Raw genomic sequence first — 26,519 nt, forward strand, 5'->3', positions numbered from 1 at the left:
TACATAGTTGCCATTTTGATTTTTCACTTTCCTGGTAGAGTTTTAGATTGTACCTTGGGATTAGTGGGTAATTTTATATTTATTAATATATATGTAATTGGCACTGACTGGATTGTCGCACAACTTAAACCAGCCTCTCATCAGGTGCCAATGGCCAGAACTGCAAGCAAAATAGCAAATGTGTCTTCATTTCTGATGTAAACCACAAGCCAAAAGGTAAAAAACATAAACAAAAATGAGAATAAAATTTTCGTAGCAAAATAAATTAAAATGAAAATAAGATTTTGTAAACAAAATAAAAATTACAATAAAAATTATGCGATCTATTTGACTAACTTGTTTTATTATAGAATTTTAGTATTTCAAGTCATCATCTGTCATCGTTCCGCTATTCCAGCATTTCCCAAACTTTTTTAGTTATGGAACACTTTTCATCTCGCAAAATATTTATGGAACACAAGTTTAGCGGGAGCCAAAGAACTGTTTGCTAATAAAGTAAACCCCCGCTATTCACGGGGGTTACGTTCCTGAGAAATGCCGCGAATACTGAGTTATGGCTACCATAGTAATAAAGGGGTTCCATTCCAAAGTATGAAATATATAAGAAAAACTAGTCTAAAATTTTGTTTATGTATGTATTATATGTACCTTCATAATATGACTATGTACATAGTGAAATGCAAGCATATGGCATTGAAATGAAAATAAGAAACAATTTAATATTAAATGTAATATTTATTAGAAATTTCAAACAAATCTTTCAATTCAGTGCCTTTGTGCAATAGCTAAAAAACTTATCCCGCCAGTGCTATCACCAGTTTCGATAAAGTGTTGATAAAGGAGTTTTGCCTTTTCACAAATGATGAGTGAACTTAATGGAATTTTATTTTGAGTTCAGTCTTCTATCCACAGATTTAAAGCTTTTTCCATTTTTTTCTAATTTAACAACATGAGTTACAGAGCAAATTTTTGAAGCAATTAGCGCGTTTTCACGGGCACATTTTTTCTTCCGATTTTTTGATTGATCGTACCGTTGATTCATTGATTTTATAATGTTTTGCCACTGAGGAGACACTTTCACCATTAGAAATTTTATCTAATAACTCAATTTTATTCGCTAATGTCATCAGCTTCTTTGATCTTTTCACATTTCCCTTGTTATTCGTAGCCATATTTTTGTACGGGTTAGAAAGAACTTGTCCACAATAAAGTCACTTTCTTCCGTTAACACGCTCGAAAAAGTCTGTTTTACACTGCAAAACGGTAGATTTGTCACTTTTGTAAGCATATCAATTTATAAATTGATAAATTTATTCAATTTATAAGCATATAAATTAAAAGCAAATGACCAAACCTTCCATGACAAGCGCATAACACATACTGAACAAGGATTAGCGAGAAACATCCACGCTCGCGATTTTGTCACCCCTCTCCCCTCACCCACTGAGCGTTGTTTTGACCGGACCAGTGTGTTACAGGCTTTAACATCTGTGATATATAATCCTCATCCGGTTCTGTCTTGCATTCAGCAGAAGATTCACTTCCTCCGGGAACGTGAATATGATATTCGCTTCTGCTGGATTCCGAGCCACGTTGGGATTAAGGGAAATGATTTGGCTGACACCGCAGCCAAATCAGCAATCCCCAATAAAAATCGCTGCCTGTCAGTCCCCTATACAGACTACAGGCAAACAATACAGCAGAAGATACACTCCCAATGGCAGGACTCGTGGAATAGACAGACTGGAAATAAACTATATCGTATAAAGCCTGTAATTGAACCGTGGCAGTCTAGTCTGCGCGGGAATCGTAAGGAGGGAGTTGTTCTTGCCCGGACCTGCATAGGACATAGTCATTTGGCACATTCATTTTTGCTGAGGGGTGATGACCCTCCTATGTGTGAGTCATGTGGCACAATTTTAACTTTTAGACACATTTTAATCGATTGTCCAGATTTTAGCAATATCCGTTTTACCGCTTTTAATCATCTGACTGAGCCGTATACACTCGGTCAGATTTTATCTGACAATGACCATGTGTCTGCTGTTTTTATCTTTTTTTGATCTTATATAAAATTTACATTTTTCTTTTATACATATGTTATACATCTTGACATAGTGACCTAACTATGTAGGTCACTGAAAGTTTAAAAATTTTTTTTATATACGACCTGGTCTTGGCGCATTATAGCCTCCGTAGCTAATGCGCCGATAAAAACAAAACAAAACAAACAAACAAACAAGTTTTGACCGGAAAAGATAATTTTAGCCACGCCCATGTTTTTATGGCGGAAAATGTTCACGGCGATTTAAAATTCACATTTTTTTAGGTTTCAGTTTATATTAAATCAGCGACCGCGAATAGCGGGGGTTTACTGTATTTTATTACATACGACGCACTGTGCATCAGCAGCATCTTTATTTCCAACACATGTAAAGCCAAAATTCAAATAACTGTCATCATACTTTCGTTTTAGTCTTTTTTTAGTTGGTTCCTGTTTATTCACTTCGGATTTTTGGGGAACAAAAGGATGCGATTGTTCATCCTCAATTTGAAGTGTGACAATATTGTATTCGTTTTCATCGACCACAGCTGCACTACTAGAATTACTTGCTTCTCGTTTTAAAGTCCCTTTTTTCAACCACAAATCCATGGTTATTTATTTTAATAATAGTATTTTGAAATACTGATAATAATCAAAAAGGATTTATACAAGGAAGTGAGTTTATTATGATACCAGCTCACTTCCCCCTCTCCTTTAACCCGTGTACTCCAGGCTAAATCGCATACGAATGGCATATTAGACCACTACATTGCTACTTTTTCGTAGATGTCATTACCTCTACACATACTTCTTTATGCAAAAGCCCGCCAAAATAAAGTGTTCTGTGGTCTATTTGATTATTAGTTTATGCCACTATATTAATAATCGAAAAAAAAAATGTTTTTAATTATTTTTTCTTTCAATTATTAATTACGATTTTTCATGGAACACTTATTCACATCTCATGGAACAGTTTGAGAAACGCTGCGATATTCCACAGGTCGACATATGAAGCCTCTCCATCATGCCCTGTCCATGTACTTCTCTCCTTCATTGATTTCACTCCAATTTCCTCCTCTCTTAATGACATCGGTCCTTATTACGTCCTATCATCTCATTCTTGGTCTCCCCCTTGGTCTTTTGTCCCTTAATTGTAAATCAAACATTCTCTTGGCAAACGCCTCTCGTTCATCCTCTTGACAGGTCCAAACCATTTCAAATGGAACCTTTCAATCCTATTTTGGAGTTTTTCAACCTGAATTCTCTCCCTAATCACATCATTCCTGATTTTGTCGCATCTTGCCTAGTCCAAGTTTCAGATGCATATGTCAGAATTCGTACGTAATAGGCCTGATATATAGCCTTCTTACACTTCGGTGGTATGTTCCTGTTCCAGATCAGATCTCTTGTCTGCCTACAGAAATTCCCAAACGCTCATATACTTCTACTTATTTCTTCGTCTATCACTCCAGTCTTTGTAATGGTCCTTCCTAGATACTTGAAGTTGTTAACCATTTTTAGCTCTTTCCCTTCCATTATAATGTATCTGTCAAGCTCACCACTCCTCTTTAGAACCATTACTTCACTCTTCTCCTGACTGAAAACTAGTCCAAATTCATTGGCTATACTAGCCCATATATCAACTTGCCGTTGCACTTGTTTCCTGCTCTCTCCCCATATGCAGAGATCACCTGCAAAGAGCATGACTTTCATCTGGTCCTGTCCAAGTTGTTTCACCACTCTACATTGCTGTTGTTGTTGTTTAGTTTTTTTTAGGAGCACTAGCAACTAAGGCCATATTGCTCCAGGGATATGCGGTGGTCACGGGCTCAAACCCCGGTCTAATCAAGAAGCGTGTGCTACGCACTGCTGCTCCTGCCCACCTGGCTACGGAGGCGCCACTCTACATTGCACATCATTCATGACAGCTATGAACAATAGGTGATAGGACGCCTCCTTGCCTCAAACCTGATGTTATTTCAAAGCTCTCCGTCAACCCAATCACTGTTCTTACTTTGCTCACTGTATTGGTGCACATATTCTCAATTCTCTCCACAAGATGTTCCTCTATCCCCAAGTTTCTCAAAACCTCCAACACTTTCTCTCTCTTTATGGCATCAAACACTTTCTTTATATCCAAAAATGCCATCCATAATTCTTTATTGTGTTCATAACACTTTTCCACCAGTTGCCTGATGCAAAAAATTAGATACACCGTCAATCTGCCAGACTTAAAGCCATACTGTTCCTCAGCCATCCTATTTTCAATTGTTCCTTTTATCTACCGCTCTAACACTCTCTCATAAAGCTTACTCACATGTGATGTCAGTGTGATGCCTCTATAATTGGAATGCTTTTTCCTGTTCCCCTTCTTGAAAAACGGGATGATCAAACTTTCCGTATTTTGAGTATTCATATTATATTAGTGTAGTTTTAAATATTAATGCCAGTTCTTTTAGGAGATTTATATTGTATTATAGTTTATTTAGCGTGTTCTCTCTCTCTCTCTCTCTCTCTCTCTCTCTCTCTCTCTCTCTCTCTCTCTCTCTCTCTCTCGGTAGCTCAGAAATTTTATTTTTGGCTGGTGTAGCATAAGCCTCAAGCTTCCTTACACCATATGGCTAATAATAATAATACCAACTAAGAAATACTGTTCAAGATTTAGACCTAAATGGATTTCAGATAAATTAATGAGGCTTGTGGCACAGAAGAAAAATGAGTGGGATGCATGCTAAATTATCAGGTGACACAGAAGCCTATGGCAGATATAAGCTAGTCTGTAATCAAGTCACAAAGGAGGTTAGGCAAGTGAAGGCTGATTACAAGAAATCCTTGGCAAAGGATGCAAAGAAAAACAGACTTATGTAAACTCTAGAAGGAAGAGGATGATTGGCCCACTTGATGTTGGTAGTTCAACTATCCTGACAAACTGAATGAATATTTTGCATCTACATTCGCACGAGGAATTCTGTAAGGAAGAGGAGAACAAAAGTTTACTAAACTCTAACAGGGAGCTAAATTATTTTGTAATAACGGACGGAGAGCAAAGTGGAGGAGAAATTGTTGAAGTTAAACATAAAAAAGGCCCAGGGATGGAATCTATCAAGTTATATTGAAGGAGGCAGCGAGGGAAGTTAGCAAACCCTTAGCCATAATTATGAGAGCATCCTTAGATTCAGGGGAGGTCCCCATGGACTGGAGATGTGTAAATGTATCCCCAAAATAATTATAGACCCGTTAGTTTAACTTCTGTTCCGGGAAAATAATGGAGTCACCGGTTAAAGAAGTGATGCAGGATCACCGAGACAACTGCAGTAATAGTTCAGACGCAGCATGGGTTTGTTAAAGGGAAGTGTTGTCTGACCAATTTGATTGGATACTATGATGTAGTCACAAAGGAACTGGATGCAAAAAATAACTATGATATCATATATTTGGATTTTAGAAAGGCCTTTGATACTGTTGCACATGGAAGACTGCTGCACAAATTGGAGCAGTGTGGCATTGGAGGCAAATTGCTGCTATGGATAAAGGGAGGGTTGAGTGGGAGACAGCAGAGAGTGGTAATAAATGGACACTGCTCTACGTGGACTAATGTCACTAGTGGAGTCCCCCAGGGTTTGGTGCTGGGACCATACCTGTTTTGTGTATTTATCAATGATATCGATGAAGGTATATCAGGCTTAATGGCCAAGTTTGCAGATGATACAAAGGTTGGCAGGGTTGTTAATGGCAGTATCCTACTGCTACAGGATCAAGAAAAGTTATGTAGATGGGCTGAGAAGTGACAACTAAAGTTTATTGTTGACAAATGCAAAGTACTGCATATGGGTAGCAGTAAACCAAGAGAAACGTACCAACTGCGTGGTACTACACTCAGAGAGGTGGAGAATGAAAAAAAAAAAAAGACCAGGGGGTAATGGCGCACTATGGCCATAGATGCTGATGCACCAAATAAATCCCCAATCATCAACCAACCAACCAACCTGGGTTGGTTGGTTGATTGATTGATTGGGTAATTGTGCAGTCAGATCAGCTGCCAGAGTAGGTCATGGAGTTTTGTCAATGATATATTGGAATTTTGCTAGCAGGGATAAGGAGGTGATTATCCCGTTGTATAAGACAATGGTCAGGCCACACCTTCAGTACTGCGTAAAGGTCTGGAGGCCTCATTTTAGGAAGGATGTAGAGTTGCTAGAACGAGTACAGAGAAGGGAAACAAGATTGGTGAGAGGAACAAAGGGGTGCTCTTACCAAGAGAGAGGCTTAAGTTCTGCAAGTTGCAGCATTTGGAGAGTAGCCAGCATAATAACATAAAAACCCAAAGAATTCCAGCTGCCGGTATTATTGCAATTAGATCGAGTTTACTACCTGTTTTTATAGAATTGCACAAACAGAAAAGCCCAATAAACCAAAAATTGCAAATTATTTTTAATGTTTTATGGTAGTAACCTCCAGAACTGTGCTTTAGTAAAATGTGAGCTTGCATGAGGTGACAATAGTGTTTCAGCTTAACCCTGTGAAGTTCTTTAGAGAAAATTTTATTTTGACCGTTATCATGGTGCTGACTAAGAGAATAAGTGACAGCGGTACTAGTAAATCTACCAAGAAAACAAAAGCGATCGATTTGAATTAGAAAATTAAAATAATGATGTATGAAAATGGTCAAACATTAACAAGTATCGTGAGTATATTATATGTAGTGCAGGTAAACATCTATTGTATGAATTTGAAGAGACTGCTGTGCTTTTATACAGTACAGTAGATCTGAGTAGTGGCGCTGTAGCAATAACTTACGATTATGTACATAACGTAAGTTATTTGCATAATAGTAATGCAAATATTTTAGTATTTGCATAATCGTAACTAAGATGGTTACGTGCCATACAGTGACAAATTTTGTAACTCATTTCTTTTTCCAATAAATGGTGAGCGCATTCTTTATTGTACCTGTTGTCCAAATTTCTCTTCTGTAGGAGCCTTAAAACTCGCTCCAGAGACCTCTACATAGGGATACTTTAATTTTAACAACCCTTTATATGTATTCATAATGAACACGTAGTATTTATTAGTTTTCTTACAATTATGTTTTTTTATGTATGTACTCTATATGCGTACTGAATAAATGTTCATTTCCTTAAAGTTTTCTTTTCATAAGCAGTACTTGTTTACCTTTAACTATCGTATAAGAACCGCTCAACTTACGCGGTTTTTCAACTTATACGGAAACCTTCAGAACGTAACCGCTTAAGTTCCGTACTTACTGTAGTTTTTTCATATATCAAGATTAAAGTTTCGGGTCTGTCAGACTACAAAATGACACTAGTGTTACGAAACTTGATGCTGTATAAGCTAGTTTTTTAAATCTTTTGCCGCTAGTCCAAAGCCTGACTGCGTGGTTTAAAATCAATTTGTGAAACCCTACATACGAGACTTTTTAACACTAAACAAGAATTGCGTAAAGAAATAATAATAATTCAATATTTTGTACTTTTACAAAAACTAAATAGCAACAATAGTTGAGAATCGGAAAAAAATCAATACTTAACCACGAATTCCAGCTGGAAAAAGATCAGGAACACTGGCATGGCAATTGCGAAGGTATAGTCAGTCTCTTACGGCCTGATCTAGGTCTTCTCTTCACATCACCGGTTTTACACTTTAATTTCAGCACCTGGGATACTGTTGACTGGTGGCAGCCTATTTTATCAGCGATAGCACGCATAGAAAGCCCTTTCTGGGACAGCAACAGCTACACTTTTCTTGGTGTCAACTGAACATATGGAGTCGTGCTTACACCTCCGCAAACCAGGATACTAATGAGCATATATACCCTTCCAACACTGTATTTATAGAAACAGCTGATGCAATACCTTGAAATTACTATGATGCAATACCTTTGCTTTGCAACAAACAGTTTTTTTGTCCGCCACTGTATACAGCATCAGCAGGGGGGGGGGTTCCACTTCACCTGTCCATCCCTTCCAACAGTTTGTCAGCTTTTTCCTTGAATTTATCCAAGCTATCCACCTCCACAACACCAGCTAGAAGTCCGTTTAAGCAATCAACCGACATTGACTAAAGGCACACTTCCGAACATCTGTAAAACAACTGTCCCACCTCAATTTGAATTTATTCTCCCCTGTTATAGTCTGAGCAAGAGGAATCCCATCAGTATTGAGGTTGCTCAATCCATTCAAACCTTTAAATACCTCAATCAGATCACCTTACAGGTGCCTAGTCTCTAGATGCTGTAATTTACAAAACTAAAGCCTTTCTTGGTAAGAGCATCCCTTTGTTCTTCTCACCAATCTCTTTGTCCTTTCTACCTGCTCCAGCAGCTCTACCTCCTTCCTAAAATGTGGCCTCCACACTTAATGGCCGCCTCCGTAGCCAGGTGGAAAGGAGCAGTAGTGCGTAGCACACGCTTCTTGATTAGACCGGGATTCGAGCCCGTCACCACCAAATACGGAGGATGCGGAAAGGTCAGGGAATGACCACTGCATATTCCCGGAGCAATATGGCCTTGGTTGCTAATGCTCCTAAAAACCAAATAACAAACAAACCACACTTAATTGTTCTTGTTTATTTTCCGACAGAACCACCAGGTCAGTGGAATTTACAATAACTCATAATACAAATGTTAATCGTATTTAGCAGTCACAGGCTTGAGCCCTAGTCCACTTAAAGAGCACGTGCTACTGCATTCACGTTATTGACCATTACCTTATGCAGTGGAATAATCACCTTATCCCTGCTAGCAAAATTCTTGTGTATCATTGACAAAACCCCATACACTGCTTTGGCAGCCTGTCGGCACTACTCAGAGAATTTCATATCTGAGTGCACAATTACCCCTAGGAATTTTTCATTTTCCATTACCCTGAATGTAGTACCACACAGTTGGTACATTACTCTGGGATTACTGCTACCCGTATATACTACTTTGCATTTGACTATTAAACTATTTGTCAAACAGTACTAAATATGTTAATTAATCAAAGAGATGGTCAAGTTTTACAAAAAACTTATCTGCTCCCATGAGCACAAAATTCTTTGGTTAAACTTACATTAGTGAATTTTTCCAAGGAATTTGGAAGTTTTGTAAAAATTGAAAACTGTGTACATAAATAGCCCCCCCCCCCCCCCATTTTGACATTGTAGCCTAATGTTAAATATAGATTATTGTCAAAAATTAAATCAATTCCGGAATTTTGTTTAATTTTTTTAAATCATAAAATATATAAAAACTGATTGTTACTTTTTTTTTTTTTTTAATCTGATGCTGTATCTTTTACATTAATATGTGGATTACTTTATTCAGTTTCATCAACATCTGGGTAAATTTCTAGAGAATTTCTTCAATTTCAGCATGTACAGGCAAAGCCCACATTGTTTCAAAACTGTTGTAAATGTAAAAATGACTACTATTACTTAAATACAGTTAATACATGTAAAGTTTCAAGATAATCTGTACACATACAGCTGTAATTTGTTAATATTGTGTTAAAACACCCTTCAAATCATATGCATATACAAGAGGCATATGTATATACAAATTCTGTGCTCAAAAACAAAAAGAATTTCTTATTCTGTTAGATAAGAAGCGGCTTGCTATTTCTTTAGTTGATTCAGAAACAGACATCAGGCTTAAGCCCTAACTTATCACTGTAACTCAGGAATGATATAATTTACCATATTCTGATTTAGTTTATTCTGTCTTTTCTTTTTTTTTTTTTTTTATGATAAAACCCTTCATTTGTTGATTAAATAATATTATTTATTTGTATTTCATTATAAAATTTTTATTTCTAGAACACGATGTGTAGCACGTGAAGAAAAAAATATTACTAACTTTTTAGATATGTCACCTGAAAAATGGGTTGAAAACTGCTTTGAAGTAAGTTGTGCTTTTCATTTTCATGTTGTTCTTTGTACACGGAAATTTATTTTTTGTATTTACATTAATTTTATGAGTAGATAATCTCTAACCTTTGCAGTCAAATGGCCCATCAGATGTACCTTTCTGTTTTCCCAATTTTATAGTTTGTTTTCCTGCTCTTCCAATGTAATTATTGAACTGCCTTCTATTTATACTTCATATAAACACTTGGACAAACTATTTGATGTTTACATTCAACTGTTAACAACCAATGGCTGTAGTTTTTCTTCATCATTTTTAGTGCTCATTGTGTATTTACTCTCTACCAGAAACAGTGTTTAGTCGTGGCATCAGCATATCAAAAAGGCCTTTCTGATGAAGAAATTTTAAAACTTTCTAATTCAGAATTTGATTTAATTTTGTCCGATAGTGAGGAAGACATCTTCAATCACGACAATATAGCTTGAAGCAGTGAAGAAGAAACTGATGGCGACCTGTCAAGCAATGCTAGTGCCACTTTATTTCATCCAAAAGCATCTTAAATGTGTTGAGGGTAATGGATTTCATTTGTTCATTGATTGATTTTACACTAGTATTCAACTAGCAGAAGAATTACATCAACTGAATATACACTTAATAGGCACTGTTATGGGAAACAGGAAGGGTTTGCCACTAGAGATCAAGACAACAAAGAAAATTGAAAAACACAGTTATTAGTTTCCAAAAGGGGAGGATACAGTTAAAGTGTTGGCTTAGAAAGACAAAAGAATTGTACTTATGCTTTCTACTTTCTATGATACCCAAACTGAGGTCACAACAGGAAGGGTAAAAGGAGGAGAAATCTTACAGATTGAAAAGCCAGTCACTATTTGTGAATATACAAAAAAATATATATATGGGAGTGGTAGACAGAGCTGACTGTTACTGCACGAGTTATTCATTCATTGGAAAGATGAAATGTTGGAGAAAGTTGGGTGTTTTTTTTTTTTTTTTTTTAAGTTTCATGAAATACCAGACACAAATTAAAAATAACAAATATTTAAAATGCTGAAATGTTTTTTTTGTTGTTGTTGTTTCTGTTGTTTTTTTAATGGCTTATCAATAGCATTTATTATAATGACTCGTGTAAACTTGAAAATAAATAATGTTTGAAGAACTCGTATTCAATATTCATTTTTTTCTGTATAGGCAACCCCATATTAACATAGCACTTCTACAACACAGTTAGAGAATTGTGGCAAACTCACATAACGGTATTTTTTAAGCTTTTGTGCAGGTAACAACTCTGCTATTATGTTTGGTGTAATTTTTCAACATTTTCATTCTTTTTTGTGAATCCCGTGTTAGGTTCTGTGCTATTGAACTTGTGGAAAAATCTAGATTTCAGAGTTTTATTACTATTTGATAACATGCCATGCCATCCAAAAGATTTAAATCATCCAAACATTGAAGTTACTTCAGCCAAGGATAAAGCTGACCTGCTAGCATCCCATTTTTTTTTCCAACTCGTGTATTAATGAACTTGGTAAAACACCTCCCACCATTCCCAACATGCTCCATGTTGTACAGTGTACAGAAATTCATCTAATGTCAACAAGTATCTTCTTTTATCTTCTCGGCCTTCAACCCATGCATGGTACTAAGTACTGTAGGTTCTAATATCTTTCCTGTTTGGGATTTTTATTTAAAAAAAAAAAAACTGCAAATCTTTAAGTTATTGAGCTAATGAATTATGGAACAAATTCATTATACAAATAGTGAAATTTAATTGTGTTCAAATAACTATAATAAAACAACACTTAATAACTGTGAAGGTATGTTAAATGAAAATGAAATTTAAATTACATGCTATGCAGATTGGAATTTCAGGAATTGGTACTAACGCTTCTACTGAACAGAAGCCCGTTGGTTCTGTATGTGATTGCAGTGACAGGCACATGCAAACTAGCACATTATACTATTATTCAATATCTTAGAGCAGAGGACATCTCTCCGACAGAAATTCACCATTATGTGGAAAAGATGTGTGTCATAAACTGTAAATCACTCCCATGGATGTACAGATCATTAGTGATGAAAATGATATTCTTCAGTGGATAATCCTTTCCCAGAACAAAGTCACACAGTTGTCACCAAAAAAATGTCATGTCAGATAGCATCATTGTCATGGCAGACCAGTTATGCCAGTTGATATGGCCAGGGAGCTGGATATGAGTTGTGTCTCTGCTTATTCCATCATCTATAACAGATTGCAGTACATGAAGGTCTGCATAACACCTAATGTAATATGAAGAAGGAGACAATGACTTCTTGATCACATGCCAACTGTGGATGAAATATGATATTGTCACTTTATGTGAGAGAGCAAGTGATACAGCATGCAGTGGAAACATTAGCCATCACCACATTCAAATAAATTCAAGATTATGCTCATTTTTAAATTTTCAAGAATGAATCCATTTGATTAACCAAGAAATACCTGTATTTATCAGCTGATCTGCATGCTTTGTGGGCAGAAAAACTCAGTCTAACTGTGAGAAAACCTATTCCCTCTACCTGGCCACAAAGCATGCAGATCAGCTGATAAATACAGGTATTTCTTGATTAATCAAATGGATTCATTCTTGAAAATTTAAAAATGAGCATAATCTTGAATTTATTTGAATGTGGTGATGGCTAATGTTAACCAAACATATTCACTCCTACAAAATTCATTTTAATTAAAAGTCATTTTCACAATTATACTGCTAAAGTGAAAAACATTTCAGTGTGGCAAATTTTATACATACCCAGAAGAACAAAATATTTTAGTAATTTTTTTAAGTATCTCAAATATAAACTTCCATAATATGATATATTTTTAAGATTTTCTTGTTTTGAATTTCTCCTTATTTAGGCAGAAGGAGCATATTACTGGATGGCAGTATCAGTTGTAGTACAGCCTTTTACTAAGTGGGAACAACAGCGATTATCTTTCTTGAGGCGAATTCTTTTACTGGCCCATGTTCGTCATGTTCATCCACAGGGAACAACTACACTAAGTGATACCCAGTCAAAAGACTACAATGTATACAAGTCTTCTCTTGTATATTTTAGCTTGATAAATAGCCTTTACACAGTATTATTTAAGGTAAGTGTAAGTAATTATTTAAGGAATGTGGTTGGCAGAAGTAACAGTTGTGAATGAATTTAATCTTGGTTTTTCTGTTAGCTCCTAGCCACTGAACCAAATAAAAATGCTCATGAATCCTAATAATGTAAATCCTTCTGGGAACCCAAATTTTCCTTATTAAAAAATTTCGCTAGGTGATATCACCTCAACAAAGAGATCCAAAACCAAAGACATAGATTTTAACACCTCTATATCTGATAGTACATTCTACTAGTGCACTGAGTGATTCAAGAAAAATTAGTGTTACATTTTTCATATCTTGTTAGATGTAAAAGGAAGTTTCTATTTTCATGTTACTGTTGTTTATTTTCAGGCTATATATAAAAAATGCAAATTCTCAACACTTTTATGTGCAACAAAATCTGTCAGTGATTTCTTTTTTAGATTTTATTAAAATTATAAAAATATGACTTACTTTTGTTTTTGAAAAATACACTTTACTTTTGTTTTTTTTGAAAATGCCTTACTTTTGCTTTTAAATGCTCACCTTAGAAAATTTACAACCTGAAAAGGATCGCTGCTTTTCATTATTAAGGTGAATAAATAAATATAATGATATATGTAAAATTTAAAATATTCAAAAATTTTATTTTATTAAGTACAATACACAATAAAATTTACTGAACAAAACTTAACATTTAATGAGATGACTGAGGATATTTTTAGATAATTGTTCAAAATTTGGTTGAAAATTTGCAATTCTCATTACAGAATGAAGGTGCTCATCTGTTATTGTTTCTTTTTAAATATTTATTTGATTTCATGCATGAAAAAATTTCTCGCAAACATACATTGATTCGAAGAAAAGGCATTTTCATGACAACAGACTTCCATCTTTTGTTGTGGAAGTTGATAGCCTAAATAAATTTAAGGCTGAGCTGGATAGGCATTTGGAACAAATGGAGGGGTGAGGTGGGAGGGTTTTTTTTTTTTTTTTTGGCTGATGCTGCATTAGCTTGCTTTCTTACATTGTATGCCTCTACTAATACTAATTGTCTCCTACTGCACCACTACATGGTTCTTGCTCTCAGCCAATAGCAACTTTTGTAAATGCATTTGCTGCACATTTTGTTTTGTTTTGTTTTTGCTTCCTTTAGTTGAAGTGATTTTTTGTGTTGTGCTTTAGTCAATATATTAGTTTTAATCAATATGTACAATGATCATTTAGAGAGATAAATAGCTTAGTTATATAGTGAAAATTTCAACTTCCAAGGTCTTAGAACGATTTACCAAAAAACAGTGTTATTGGGTTCACATTACAATGTTTTCACGATACGATGATGTCTCTGGAACGGATTTATATCGTAAAGCTGGGGTCCACTATTTTGATAGAGATATGTGAAAGTTTTACTTTTTTTATATTGATATTTACTACCTTTCCGTTTTATATACATTGACATGGTAATCTATTTGTAGGTTGCCAATACCCATAAAAAAATCAAATCAAATGAAATCTTTTCCACTTTTAAAAATTGATTAATAACTTATCTACTTTTATGTATTGTCTTTTATATTTTTGTTATTTTTTTTTTATTTATTTATTTATTTATTATTATTTTTTTTACTTTGCTTTGCTTTTGCTGGTATAGCAAAAGCCATTGGCTTCCTTGCACTTTGTAGCCAAAACTAATTCTAACTCAAAACTATAGATAGTATTAAAAAAAAGTTTGAAATTTGACCTCATAGGAGGCTAAGCAATTTATTCACTCCAAAAATATAAATCAGCTTTTGTATTCATTATAAGGAGGAACGATTGGGTTCACAGAAGTTGACCGTTTGCTCATAATGGTCTTATTCTTCATCATCAAGATAAAAAGCTTGAAACTGTATCCCTAACTTAAGTAGCCAAGTCCAGTCATTTTCATTTTAAGATGTTGGCTAAAGATAAGGCACTTTTAAGTAAACTTTATTACAAGAATGGCAATAATTATAGCAGCCCTTCGAGCATGCTGAAAACAGAAAAACTGTCTCAATGCCTTCCTATTCAAAAATAACCATATTAAATATTGTAAGGCATTTCAAAGATGCCTGAATCTAAGATGCAAAAATTGCTAGAAGTAACTGTCCATCAAAGGCCTCCGTAGCCAAGTGGTCAGGAGCGGGAGTGCAGTAGCACACGCTCTTTGATCTGCCAACCCGCACTGGACCAGTGTGGCAGATTATGGGCCATTTCCCTCAGCATTAATTGTTGAGGAGGCTTCCATCCTGCAATGGGTTGATAGTGGCTGCAGTTTAACTTAACTGTCCATCAATATCATACAAAGTGATTCAAAAAATTGATGAAGTACAACAATAAGCTTAATCATATTCATTGAGATTGTCTAGTGCTCACCATCCTCTCATGTGATTGATATTCCCTGCAGCAAAATGCATAAATCTTTAAAGGTAGGCCATTACCTGTTTACTTATAAAAATGAAACATTTGTATTGACTGGAACTACAAGCCGTCATAATTTTGTCCACTGGATGATTAACAAGGTCACAGGATCTAGAATGGTTACTCAACTGAAATGTTTAAGTGAAACTGCACTTCATCTGCTCAAAGGATGGATGAAGCACACTTTTATTTTGATGGATCTGTGATATGTATAAATTGTTGAATTTGGGCTGGAGAAAAACCCTCGTTCGTATTGTAGAATCATGCCACTCATTAAAATTTTCAGTATAGTGTGGATGTACTGTACACACTATTGTTGATCAATTTTTCTCTGAGGCCATGAACAATTGAGAACATTTTGAGACCTGCACAATTAGTAGCACACAGTATCTTAGTCTATTTCAGACAAATTATCCCAGAGATTATCCAAGTTCGTAGTTAATGAACTTGGTTTAAATGGAAAAATAATTTTTATGCCATGATGGTTCTGCCATATTGACAATGTTAAACAGCTCTTACAAGAAACCTTCATGGAAGAGTAAATATCAGTTACAATTTTTTACATTCCTAGCTTGAAAGATGGAAGATCACCTGACCTTACTCCAGTGACATTTTGGTTGTAGGGATATCTGAAACGTCATGTTTACAGAGATTTCCCTTCAATTCATTCAGATTTCAAGGCATCTGTGGAGAATACAATGCATGGTTTTGGTCGCTTATTGTAAAATAATGGTGAACACATGGAGATTTGGTTGGTGAAAATTTTATCTTGGTATTATTTTTCTGAATTAATCACTTTGCATGACCCACTTGTAATCAGATTTCAGCACATTTTTTGATACAATCTATAGTTTCGAGTTAATAATTTTTAAAAGTGGGAAGGATTTTATAACCTTGTACATGATTATTTTCATTTAATATTCCACCTATTCTGTATTATAGAGGGTACCTGTAGTTGCTAGTGAAGAATGGCCCGTGGCACTTGCAGAATATATTCGACATAATGATCAACCCCTGTTAGAAGCCGGAGATAAAGTACTTCGTTATTATGAAGTAGAAATGCTTCCTTGTCAGTCTTTTGCAGAATTCTGTGATGTTGTTGGTATGAATTTTTTGTTTCTTAAAACCTGTATTCAAAACATTGCTTTAATTTTTATATAGGACATTAACCTATAAACCTGTATATAGAATATCTTATAAGTTAAAAAATAAAACTGTCACACTATTTAAACATATTCCCTGCCTAGCTGTCATAGTACCTTTCAAAAATAGCTACTTACTCTTTATTAAAAGTTCAACAAATATTCAACTATTAAACAAACAATATATAAAATTCCAACAAATAACTGTTAGAAAATTGAGTTTTTTCCGGAAAATTCTTGCAGCTCTTTATACATACTGTGTAACTGGCTAAAAGGAGATTCTTTTAAGGGTAGTCATAAATGGACATTCTTTACAGTGAACCAGTGTAGAAGTGGAATCCCTCAGGGATCAGTGTTGGAGCCCCTTTTCTCTTTCTAACCATCCTTGATAACACTGACAAGTAAATACAGGGAAAGCTGTCAAAGTATGCTGATGATTTAAAGGTAGTAGGGTGGTTAATGATAAGAACCAGATCATATTGATTGAAAATGTTATTTGTTATGTTATTTGGTTTTTAGGAGCATTAGCAACTAAGGCCATATTGCTCCGGGATATGCGGTGGTCATTCCCTGACCTTTCCGCATCCTCCGTATTTGGTGGTGACAGGGCTCGAACCCAGGTCTAATCAAGAAGCGTGTGCTTCCCACTGCTGCTCCTTCCCACCTGGCTACGGAGGCGCCATTGATTGAAAAATGGTGGAGTTAAAAATTATTTGTGTGAAAAAGACTTGAGGTTATGATACAATCATATATTGAAATTTACCATGATATAGTGTAAACAGGTGGCTAAGAAGTCAAATGTGTTATATATGATTTATAGGACCTTTACTAGTAAGGAGAAGAATGTCGTTATCCCTTTGTATAATGTGATGGTGAGACTGCATTTGCGGAGAGCCTCAGCTACCAGATGGGTCTCAGGTGGCAGATAGCGAATGGCCCATAGCAGGTGGGTCAGCTGTGAATAACAAATAAGCAGTCGTCCTGGACCAAGGCAGCAGAGATAACAGAGTGTGGCAGGTTCATCCTTTTTAAATGCCACAATAACTCAATGACCGACATCTCTGTGTCAAGGCAAGGAAACACTACCCTGTAAGTATTTCCAACTTGCTGCCTTGCAAGAAGAGCTGTTGGATCAGTAAAGGCTAGGGGAAGGTAACCTCAACTCATATCCATCAAATAACCTCAAGTCATTATAATAACCTCCTTAACAAAAGACGACCTCAATATCAGAACATAATTACTCCTCCACCAGTGGATAAAGGGAAGATAGGAATTACAAAACATCAAGTGCTAGACTGCACAAAGTTAATGAAGAACAAAAAATCTCCAGGCCCTGGGAACATAGCAATTGATCTTATTAAATACAGACCATCAAGTTTAATCGATCTGATTGCATAGCTGTTCAACAGATGTGTACTGCTAAGTAAAACACCAAAGGTATGGAAAATTAGCTATATATCATCCATTTATAAAAGAGGAAATAGGCAGGATCATGGGAACTGTAGAGGCCTATGTGTGAATTGTGCTGTGTCCAGATTGTACCCTAAGGTGCTTCAGTTTTCATGATTTAGGGCAGGTCACCTGTGTGGACAAATTGTTTATTCTGCAGGAACTAGTGGAGAAAAGAAGAGCAAGGAATAAAGATACAGTAAACCCTCGATTTAACAGACCCCGATATAACAAATTTCGGATTTAACGGACTGGACAAATAATAATACAGTAATGTACATATTAATCTCGACCATATTATTTTTTTTTTTTTTAGGTTATACAAAACTTTGGTGTTATTATTAATTAAAAATTAATAATAATTACCTATTTCCATTATTGGTTTGATAATTACCTACTTTTATTTTTATAATCAAATTCAGGAAATTGTTTTTTATTCTTTCTGAAAGTGTGTTCAAATAGCTGTTTTCCCAGATTACAGACAACAGATAAGAGCAGGCAGTGACTTGGAGCTGAATGTGACTCGGGACACTAAACTGCAAGTCTACCGACTTGCTTTGTTTCGGTCTCAGTCTGCCTCAAGCTATCGTGCTGTCAGGTTATATACAAAGTGTTTCTATGATTTCTGAATTGTGAATTTATTTATCAAATAATTTTGTAATCCTTACAATTTAAAATGGCATCAAGTGATAGAGGAGTTAAAAGAAACCGTGTGAACTTAAATGTGGCACAGAAATTAGAACAAGGCGTCTCAGTAGCACGTGTTTGTGAAATTTACGGTGTAAAAAAACAGTTTTTGATATCTGTAAATCAAAGGCCAAATCGCAACATAATTTTATATTGTACAGTACTATATATTGTATTAAAGCTTATTTTACATTAAGAACAATAAAAAATCCCCCCACCGGTTACATTTGATGTAACGGACTTTCGGCATTAACGAACACCCCTTCTCCCCTTTTAGTCCATTAAATGGAGAGTTTACTGTACCTACTTTGCCTTCACTGATCTAGAAAAGGCTTACTACTCCTTTCCAAGAAAGGAATTATGGAAATCCCTACAAAATATGTCAGTCGATCCAGAACTTGTTGAACTGATTACGGAATTATATGATAACAACATGGCATTTATTAAAGTTGGAAAGTCTCTGTCTAACTCAATCTATCCAGGTCACCTGTGTGCTAGTTCTTGCAAGAATGCACCTTGCAAGAACGGAAAAAAAGCTCCTGTGGAATGAGAGTACCAATTAATGACAGATATATATGGAATCTCAATTTTGCCGATAATCAGGTCATTATAGCACAAGACGCTTATGATTTGGAATACATGTTAAGAAAACTGCATCTTACATATAACCTGCCTTAGTTGCTAATGCGCCAATAAAACCCAACGACCAACATATAACCAAATTTCACAAAAACAGAATTCCTAATCACACTGGAGCATCTAGATGAATTGGAAGTCACACAATCTATACATCTGAAATCTGTTGATTTCTTCAAGTATCTCTGCTGCATATTATAACTAAGGAAGGACTGGGGGAAGAGGAAGTTAGCGCACAAATTCATGAAAGTAGTAAGATTCTTTGTGCGCTCAATTCTATCTGGTGGGACAACATCTCCCTTAGAACAAAAAAGCATATTGGATAGTCATTAATGAAATCGGTACTTTGCTACGGATGTGAGCAGGAGGAGGAACACAATCAGAGGTGAGGACACTGAAAGATGGTGACAATAAGAAGCTTAGGGCCCTAGAGATTGACTACCTTCATCGAAGTGCTAGTTTCCAAGCTTGAGAGGGTTACTAGTGAGGAAATTAGAAGGTGTTTGCACGCAGATGAATATATTATAGAGCAAAATGAAAATAGGTGGCTGAAGATGGTTTGGACATCTACGCACAAATGATGAAGAGAGAAATAGTCTAAAGTTTTATATGAGTGGATACCACAAGGGAAGAGAATATGAGGGTGCAATATCAGCTATGAAAGAGAGAGAGAAAGTTGAAGATGACCAAGTCCGGCAACTTTGGAAAATGGGACTGACATGATGACTATCTGTCTTATAAAGTCAAACATAGATATATTGCATTTGGAACATTGTATTAAGGTGGGGGAGACCACACTTTAAAAAAAAAAGAAACAGAGCTTCAAAGAAGAGAAACCAGATTAGTGACTAAACAATGTCCACATGACGTTGATTGGTCACTAATCGACATCCATATGAAGAATGGCTTAGAAGGTGCCAATTGCCATTGGCATGACATCTGATCATCAATTACAATTGTGATTAGACATCTTAGGGGAGACCTGATTGAGGTGTATTTTCACTTGTAGAGGTTAGTTAGTTATTTGGTTTTTAGGAGCATTAGCAACTAAGGCCATATTATTCTGGGATATGCGGTGGTCATTCGCTGATCTTTCCGCATCCTCCATATTTGGTGGTGGCGGCTCGAACCCCAGTCTAATCAAGAAGCGTGTGCTACGCACTGCCGCTCCTTCCCACCTGGCTACGGAGGCGCCATCACTTGTAGGGAAGATAAGAATGGGAGGCACAAATATAAAACCTTAGGGAGTAGTAGGAGACTGAATTTCAAAGTTTACCTTAGGTTATGTGTGATAAGTCGTCTGCCAGGTGGTCAAAGTGGAGAATTTGCAAGTCCAAAGCTAAAATGGACAGTCATTTTTTGCTGACATGTGTGATTGTTTGGGTTTGTTTGTTTTTTTTTTAGCAAATGCAGAAACATTCTGCTTTCTTGCATTATCTTGCTCTACTAATTGTTTGTTGCAACAAACTTCTGTCTAGTGTGTGGAAGGATAGTTTGAATTATTATTAGAAGGGATGGGCAAATGTGAAGTGGGTAGGGTTTTGTTTTGTTTTGTTTTTTTTTTCCTGTTAAGCTTGTTTCCTTGCATCATTTAACTAATACTTAAAGAAAAAAACATGAGTGCTGATGACTATGATGAAAATTTACATTTCTTTCTAGATTTGAAACATAAACTTGATCAGAATCTCTATTACTTAGAAATTTCAAGCATTACATTGCCATCCTACAGTTAAGTTTCCAACCAAATGGAAGACTCTGATAATGGGAATTCAACATATTGACAAATGTAGGTCTCACCTTCCCCTTAATTGCCACTCCTTATTATATTGCAGCCATGTAGATCATCAAAAGCTTGTAACACCACTGGGAGATTAAGAGTTGGGATATCAAATTATATAATCAACTTGGTTGTCCACCTGTTTAATTCTGAAGCTAAAAGCATCACACTACAATACACATATATATACTTTTCTACTGGTAATGCAGATTTTTCTAATTAATTGTAAACTGAAGTCTACACATAAAAGCATCATGCAAATCATCAAGCACCATTGTACTGTTACTTGGATTTCCTCAGGCCAGATCTGTGTGATGTTAGTGAGAAGCATGGGAAGCAGTACCAAGCTATGATGGGCAATCATACTTCTGTTAGAATAAGTAGCGACCTTGAGCGAGGGGTGCTGGGGGTTTCAGGGACTGATGGCAGTCATCGTGAAACAGGTGGGTATATGGGATGTGTCAGGATAACTAGGAATAGGTGCATATATGCTTGCATGTATACCAATGCTAGAAGTATAGTAAATAAACATGATGAATTTGAAGTGTTGGTCAAGACAACAAAGGTGGATATTGTTGGGATATCAGAGACATGGTGTCACACTGATATTAGGAATGCAGAATTCGAATTTGGGGAGTACAGTGTGTACAGAAAGGGTAGACAGGATAGGAAGGGAGGAGGTGTCATGCTGTTAATTAAGAAAAACATAAAATCAAAAGAACTGAATCCAGTTGATATAGATGAACAACTGTTGAGTTAGTTTGGTGTGACATAAGCACTACGAAAGCAAAAATAAGAGTAGGAGTGTGTTATAGGCCTAATGACTCGAATGAGTACAATGAACAATTGTACAGAGAAATAGAGAGTGGGCTAGTAAATCAGAATGTCTTATAATGGGGGATTTTAACTTCCCAGATATTGACTGGAACTTGTGGGTTGGTAGATCACACACTAGTAAGACTTTTGTCGATTTATTGGATGATTGTTTTCTGCAGCAGCATGTTCGAGAGGCAACCAGAGAGGGTAATACTCTTGATCTGGTTATCAGCAGTGATCATTCGTGTATTAAGAATTTGCAGATAAAGGCACCACTAGGTGACAGTGATCACAGTGTATTGATGTGGGATTTACTTTAAGATATAATTACCGTGAGGGGTAAAGGAAAGGGTTTTTGCTTCCGTAAAGGTGAGTACAGTGGTCTCAGACAGTTTTTAAATTCTGTACAGTGGGATCAACTGACGATGTTATCAACAGTAAATTCTAAGTGGGAAGCATTCAAGGAATTAATCGTGGAAGCTAATAAAAGTTTTATACCTATTAAGAAATATTGTTCAAGGTTTGGACCTAAATGGTTATCAAATGAACTAATGACACTCGTGACAGAGAAGAAAAATGCATGGGATGCATATAAATTATCAAGCGACTCAGAAGCCTATGGCAGATATAAGCTAATCTGTAATCGGGTCACAAAGGAGGTTTGGCAGGCGAACAGATTACGAGAAATCCAAGAATTTCTTTACTTATATAAACTCTAAAAGAAAGGGGATGAATCTGATTGGTCCACTTGATATCGATGGTTCGACTGTTGATGATCCTGCTCAGATAGCAAACAAACTGAATGAGGATTTTGCATCTACATTCACACATGAGAAGTTATCAAGGTTTAAAAATGGCAGAAGGTTATCAGTTTGTAGCAGGGTGCTTAATGATTTTGTAATAACTGAGAGCAAAGTGGAGGAGAAATTGTTAAAGTTAAACATAAGAAAGGCACCTGGGATGGATGGGATCTATCCAGTTATATTAAAGGCAGTGGCAAAGCAACTAAGCAAACCCTTAGCCATAATTATGAGTGTATCCTTGGACTCGGGGGAGATCTCCATGGACTGGAGATGTGCAAATCCCCAATTCACAAAGGGGGATCGAAGGGTGACATGAGTAATTACAGACCAGTTAGTTTTAACTTCTGTTCTGGGTAAAATAATGGAATCACTGATTAAAGATGCATTGCAGGATCATCTAGACAAGACTGCAGCAATAATTCAGACACAGCATGAGTTTGTTAAAATTTGATAGGATATTATGATGTGGTTACAAAGGAACTGGATGCAAAAAATAATTTTGCTATCATATATTTGGATTTCAGGAAAGCTTTTGACATTGTTGCGCATGGAAGACTATTGTACAAATTGGAGCAGAATGGTATTAAGGCTGAGTTGCTACAATGAATAAAAGGATGGTTGAGTGGAAGGAGACAGAGGGTTGTAATCAATGGGTGCTGCTCTTTGTGTACTAATGTTATTAGTGGAGTCCCATAGGGTTCGGTGTTGGGTCCACTGTTGTTTTGTATATTTACCAATGATATTGATGAAGGTACATCAGGCTTAGTGTCGAAGTTTGCAGATGATACAAAGGTTGGGAGGGTTGTTAATGACAGTAATGGCAGTGTGTTACTGCAACAGGATCTAGAAAATTTGGGCAGATGGGTTAAGAAGTGGCAACGGAAGTTTAACCTTGACAAATGCAAAGTACGGCATATGGGTAGAAGTAACCCCAGAGAAATGTACCAACTGTGTGGTACTACACTTAAGGTGGTAGAAAATGAAAAAAGACCTGGGAGTAATTGTGCAATCAGATATGTGAAGTTTTCTGAGCAATGCAGACAGGCTTCCAGGGCAGGTCATGGAGTTTTGTCAATGATATATAGGAATTTTGCTAGCAGGGAAAAGGAGGTGATTGTCCCTCTGTATAAGACAATGGTCAGGTCACGCCTTGAGTACTGCATACAGGTCTGGAGGCCTCATTTTAGGAAGAATGTAGATTTGCTTGAGCATGTACAGAGAAGGGCAACAAGATTGGTGAGGGGAATGAAGGGATCCTCTTACCAAGAGAGGCTTAAGCTCTGCAAATTGCAGTGGCTGAAGACTAGGCACCTGCACGGTGATCTGATTGAGGTGTATAAGGCCTTGAATGGGTTGAGCACGCTGAATTCTGATGGGATCCTTCCACTTGTTCAGATTACGAACCTAAGGGGGCATAAATTCAAATTAAGAAAAGACAGATGTAGAATAGATGTGCAAAAAATTTGCCTTTAACGAATGGGTGGTTAATTGCTGAAACAAACTTCCATCTGTTGTTGTGGAAGTTGATAGGTTAAATAAATTTAAGGAGGAACTGGAAAGGTATTTGGAGGGAATAGTGTGATTTTTTTTTTTTTTTTTTTTTTGCTGATGCTGCATAAGCTCATACGCTTGCTTTCTTGCATCACATGCCACTACTACTACTAATTCTTGGTTCAAGGTGGAGGAGCAGCACTCCTCTTTTTAATTTTGATTTTTTAGCTTTTGTATATGTAGCAAAGATTAATACACTATTCCATAAAGAAGCTAAACGTTGTTAGTAAATCTGATATATGGTATTATTGCATATTTACATTTCCTTCATTTCTGAGCAAACAATGCTACTCAGAAACTAAGATCATATTTGGAATCAGCATATCCAAATTCTTAAAAAAATTTTAAAAACTCATGTTCATGTTATGAATATAATTTATGTTAATTTTACAGTACTTATTGACTTAAAAAAAGCATGAAAAAACAAAAAATATGTTACGGCAAACTTCTTGAAAAATTAACAGAGAAATCCATAATATATATTTAGTCTCTTTTGTTATTTACATAAGCCTTATTGTTAAAAATGATAGATAGAAGTTGTTTTGTTTATATTTGTAAAAAATTGTAACTTGAATTATTGTGCATCAATAAGAAATGTGTGGGGGAAAAGATTTGTTAGAGGACTTTATCTGATAAGCTGTTATTTGATTTCATTTAGGCCTTCTTGGAGACATTCCTGATCCAGACAGTTTTCTTAGTGAGACTCTTCAATCTGCATCATTTCCTCCTGCAGCAGAATAATTTATTTAGTTGTATGGCAGTTTTTACCTTTGGAATTCGGCATTTAGAAGTGTTACACTTCTATACAAGAATAAATTACATTTCCTTTACGCCTTAAAAATGTAAATGTTCATCACTATACATGCTTGCAGTATCACTGCTATAATTTATTTGTGCTAATTTTTTAGCAAGGAAAAAAACATGCTGAGCATTAAGGTTCTCCTTCAGTTGTAAAATAAAAACAATGAACTTTTAGTTTCTCGAATAATGTAAAAATGAAACTTTCATTGTTTTATAGTGCCAGTCTAGTTTTCTGGGTGGACGTTTTTCCACTTAGGATATATATTTGAAAAAAAAAAAAAAAACAGCTTTTTTTTTTTTTTCTTTGTAATTATTTGACATGTGCTTTTTAAATATTGTTCATTTGAAATTTAGGAATGAAATGAAAGAACCTTGTTTATGATTTCAGACTTGTAAAATTGAGCATTAAATTTTTTTGTTGTTTTTGTTATTTTAATGAAATGCTGGTCTGTGAGAACTTTTATTGTCCTATGTCACTTAATACTGTACTGTAAAGTCTAGTAGTAATAAAAATCGAATTGCAGTGTGCGATTTGTAAACCAGCATCTACCTGTAATATTTATTTATTTATTAGCTGCTTTTTTTTTTCTTTCTTAGATTTCAGCATACAATATATCCTCATTAATTCAATATTTTATTAGTCTAAGTTAGACCTTCCTGACCCGTATGCTGCAGAAAGATTACTGGTGTACTACAAGAGATTTAATTTTATAAAAATTTCATAGTTATATAAAATCAAATATAATTTGTACAACCATTCTAAATTTTATTGGTTTGTAATTTTATTATACAAAAAGATATAAGGCCTGATTAGAATGAATTGTAGCATCACTAACTGGGTATAGCTGAATGCATTTTCCACCAGCCACTGATTTTAGTTTATAAGCACTTGAGTTTGACCTTCAACAAAGGTCAAACTGAAGTGCTTATAATCCATGCAATAAAGTAAGTAAAATCCGTGAAATTTTACTTACTTGTAGTCACAATTTGTTTTTGTTTTGCCTATATTTGTATATCTGCTGAAAAGATATACATATAATAAGTTATTGCTTACTTTTAGAAATAAAAATCAATGCTTATATCTAAAAGCAAATACAGTAAACCCTCACTAATCCGGATTAATTGGGAGGAGAGGTCATCCAGATTAGTGAAGCAAAAGATAACCTTAAAAGAACAAAAACTTAGAACACAAACAAATGGAAAATTTAATAAATAAAATATAGTTAGTGCTGATGAAAGTAAATAAAAAATATCACTGTATGGCCTTTATAAACTATAACAAGAATACATTTATCAATTGTTAGATGGATAAATGTATTGTCTTTTTATACATTTATCAGGTGGCGCTGGTGTCGCATGCCAATGACACTTGATCATTGCTG

The 26,519-nt window shown here is 35.5% G+C and overlaps 1 protein-coding gene across 1 annotated transcript in view; it reads left to right on the forward strand.

Annotated features, from left to right (window-relative positions):
• Positions 1–25,414, forward strand: part of poe (E3 ubiquitin-protein ligase-like protein poe) — an 849,790-nt gene extending 824,376 nt beyond the window's left edge. The window contains exons 74-77 of the mRNA XM_090388478.1: positions 9,860–9,944; positions 12,823–13,056; positions 16,418–16,577; positions 24,995–25,414. Of these exons, the coding sequence (XP_090244604.1) occupies positions 9,860–9,944; positions 12,823–13,056; positions 16,418–16,577; positions 24,995–25,077 (562 nt within the window). The 3' untranslated portion in view covers positions 25,078–25,414. The remainder of the gene's footprint in view (positions 1–9,859; positions 9,945–12,822; positions 13,057–16,417; positions 16,578–24,994) is intronic.
• The last annotated feature ends 1,105 nt before the right edge of the window (positions 25,415–26,519 follow it).

The sequence above is a fragment of the Mastigoproctus giganteus genome, chromosome 14 (assembly GCF_048544385.1).
Source record: "Mastigoproctus giganteus isolate SK-2022 chromosome 14, ASM4854438v1, whole genome shotgun sequence".
Lineage (NCBI taxonomy): Eukaryota > Metazoa > Arthropoda > Arachnida > Uropygi > Thelyphonidae > Mastigoproctus > Mastigoproctus giganteus.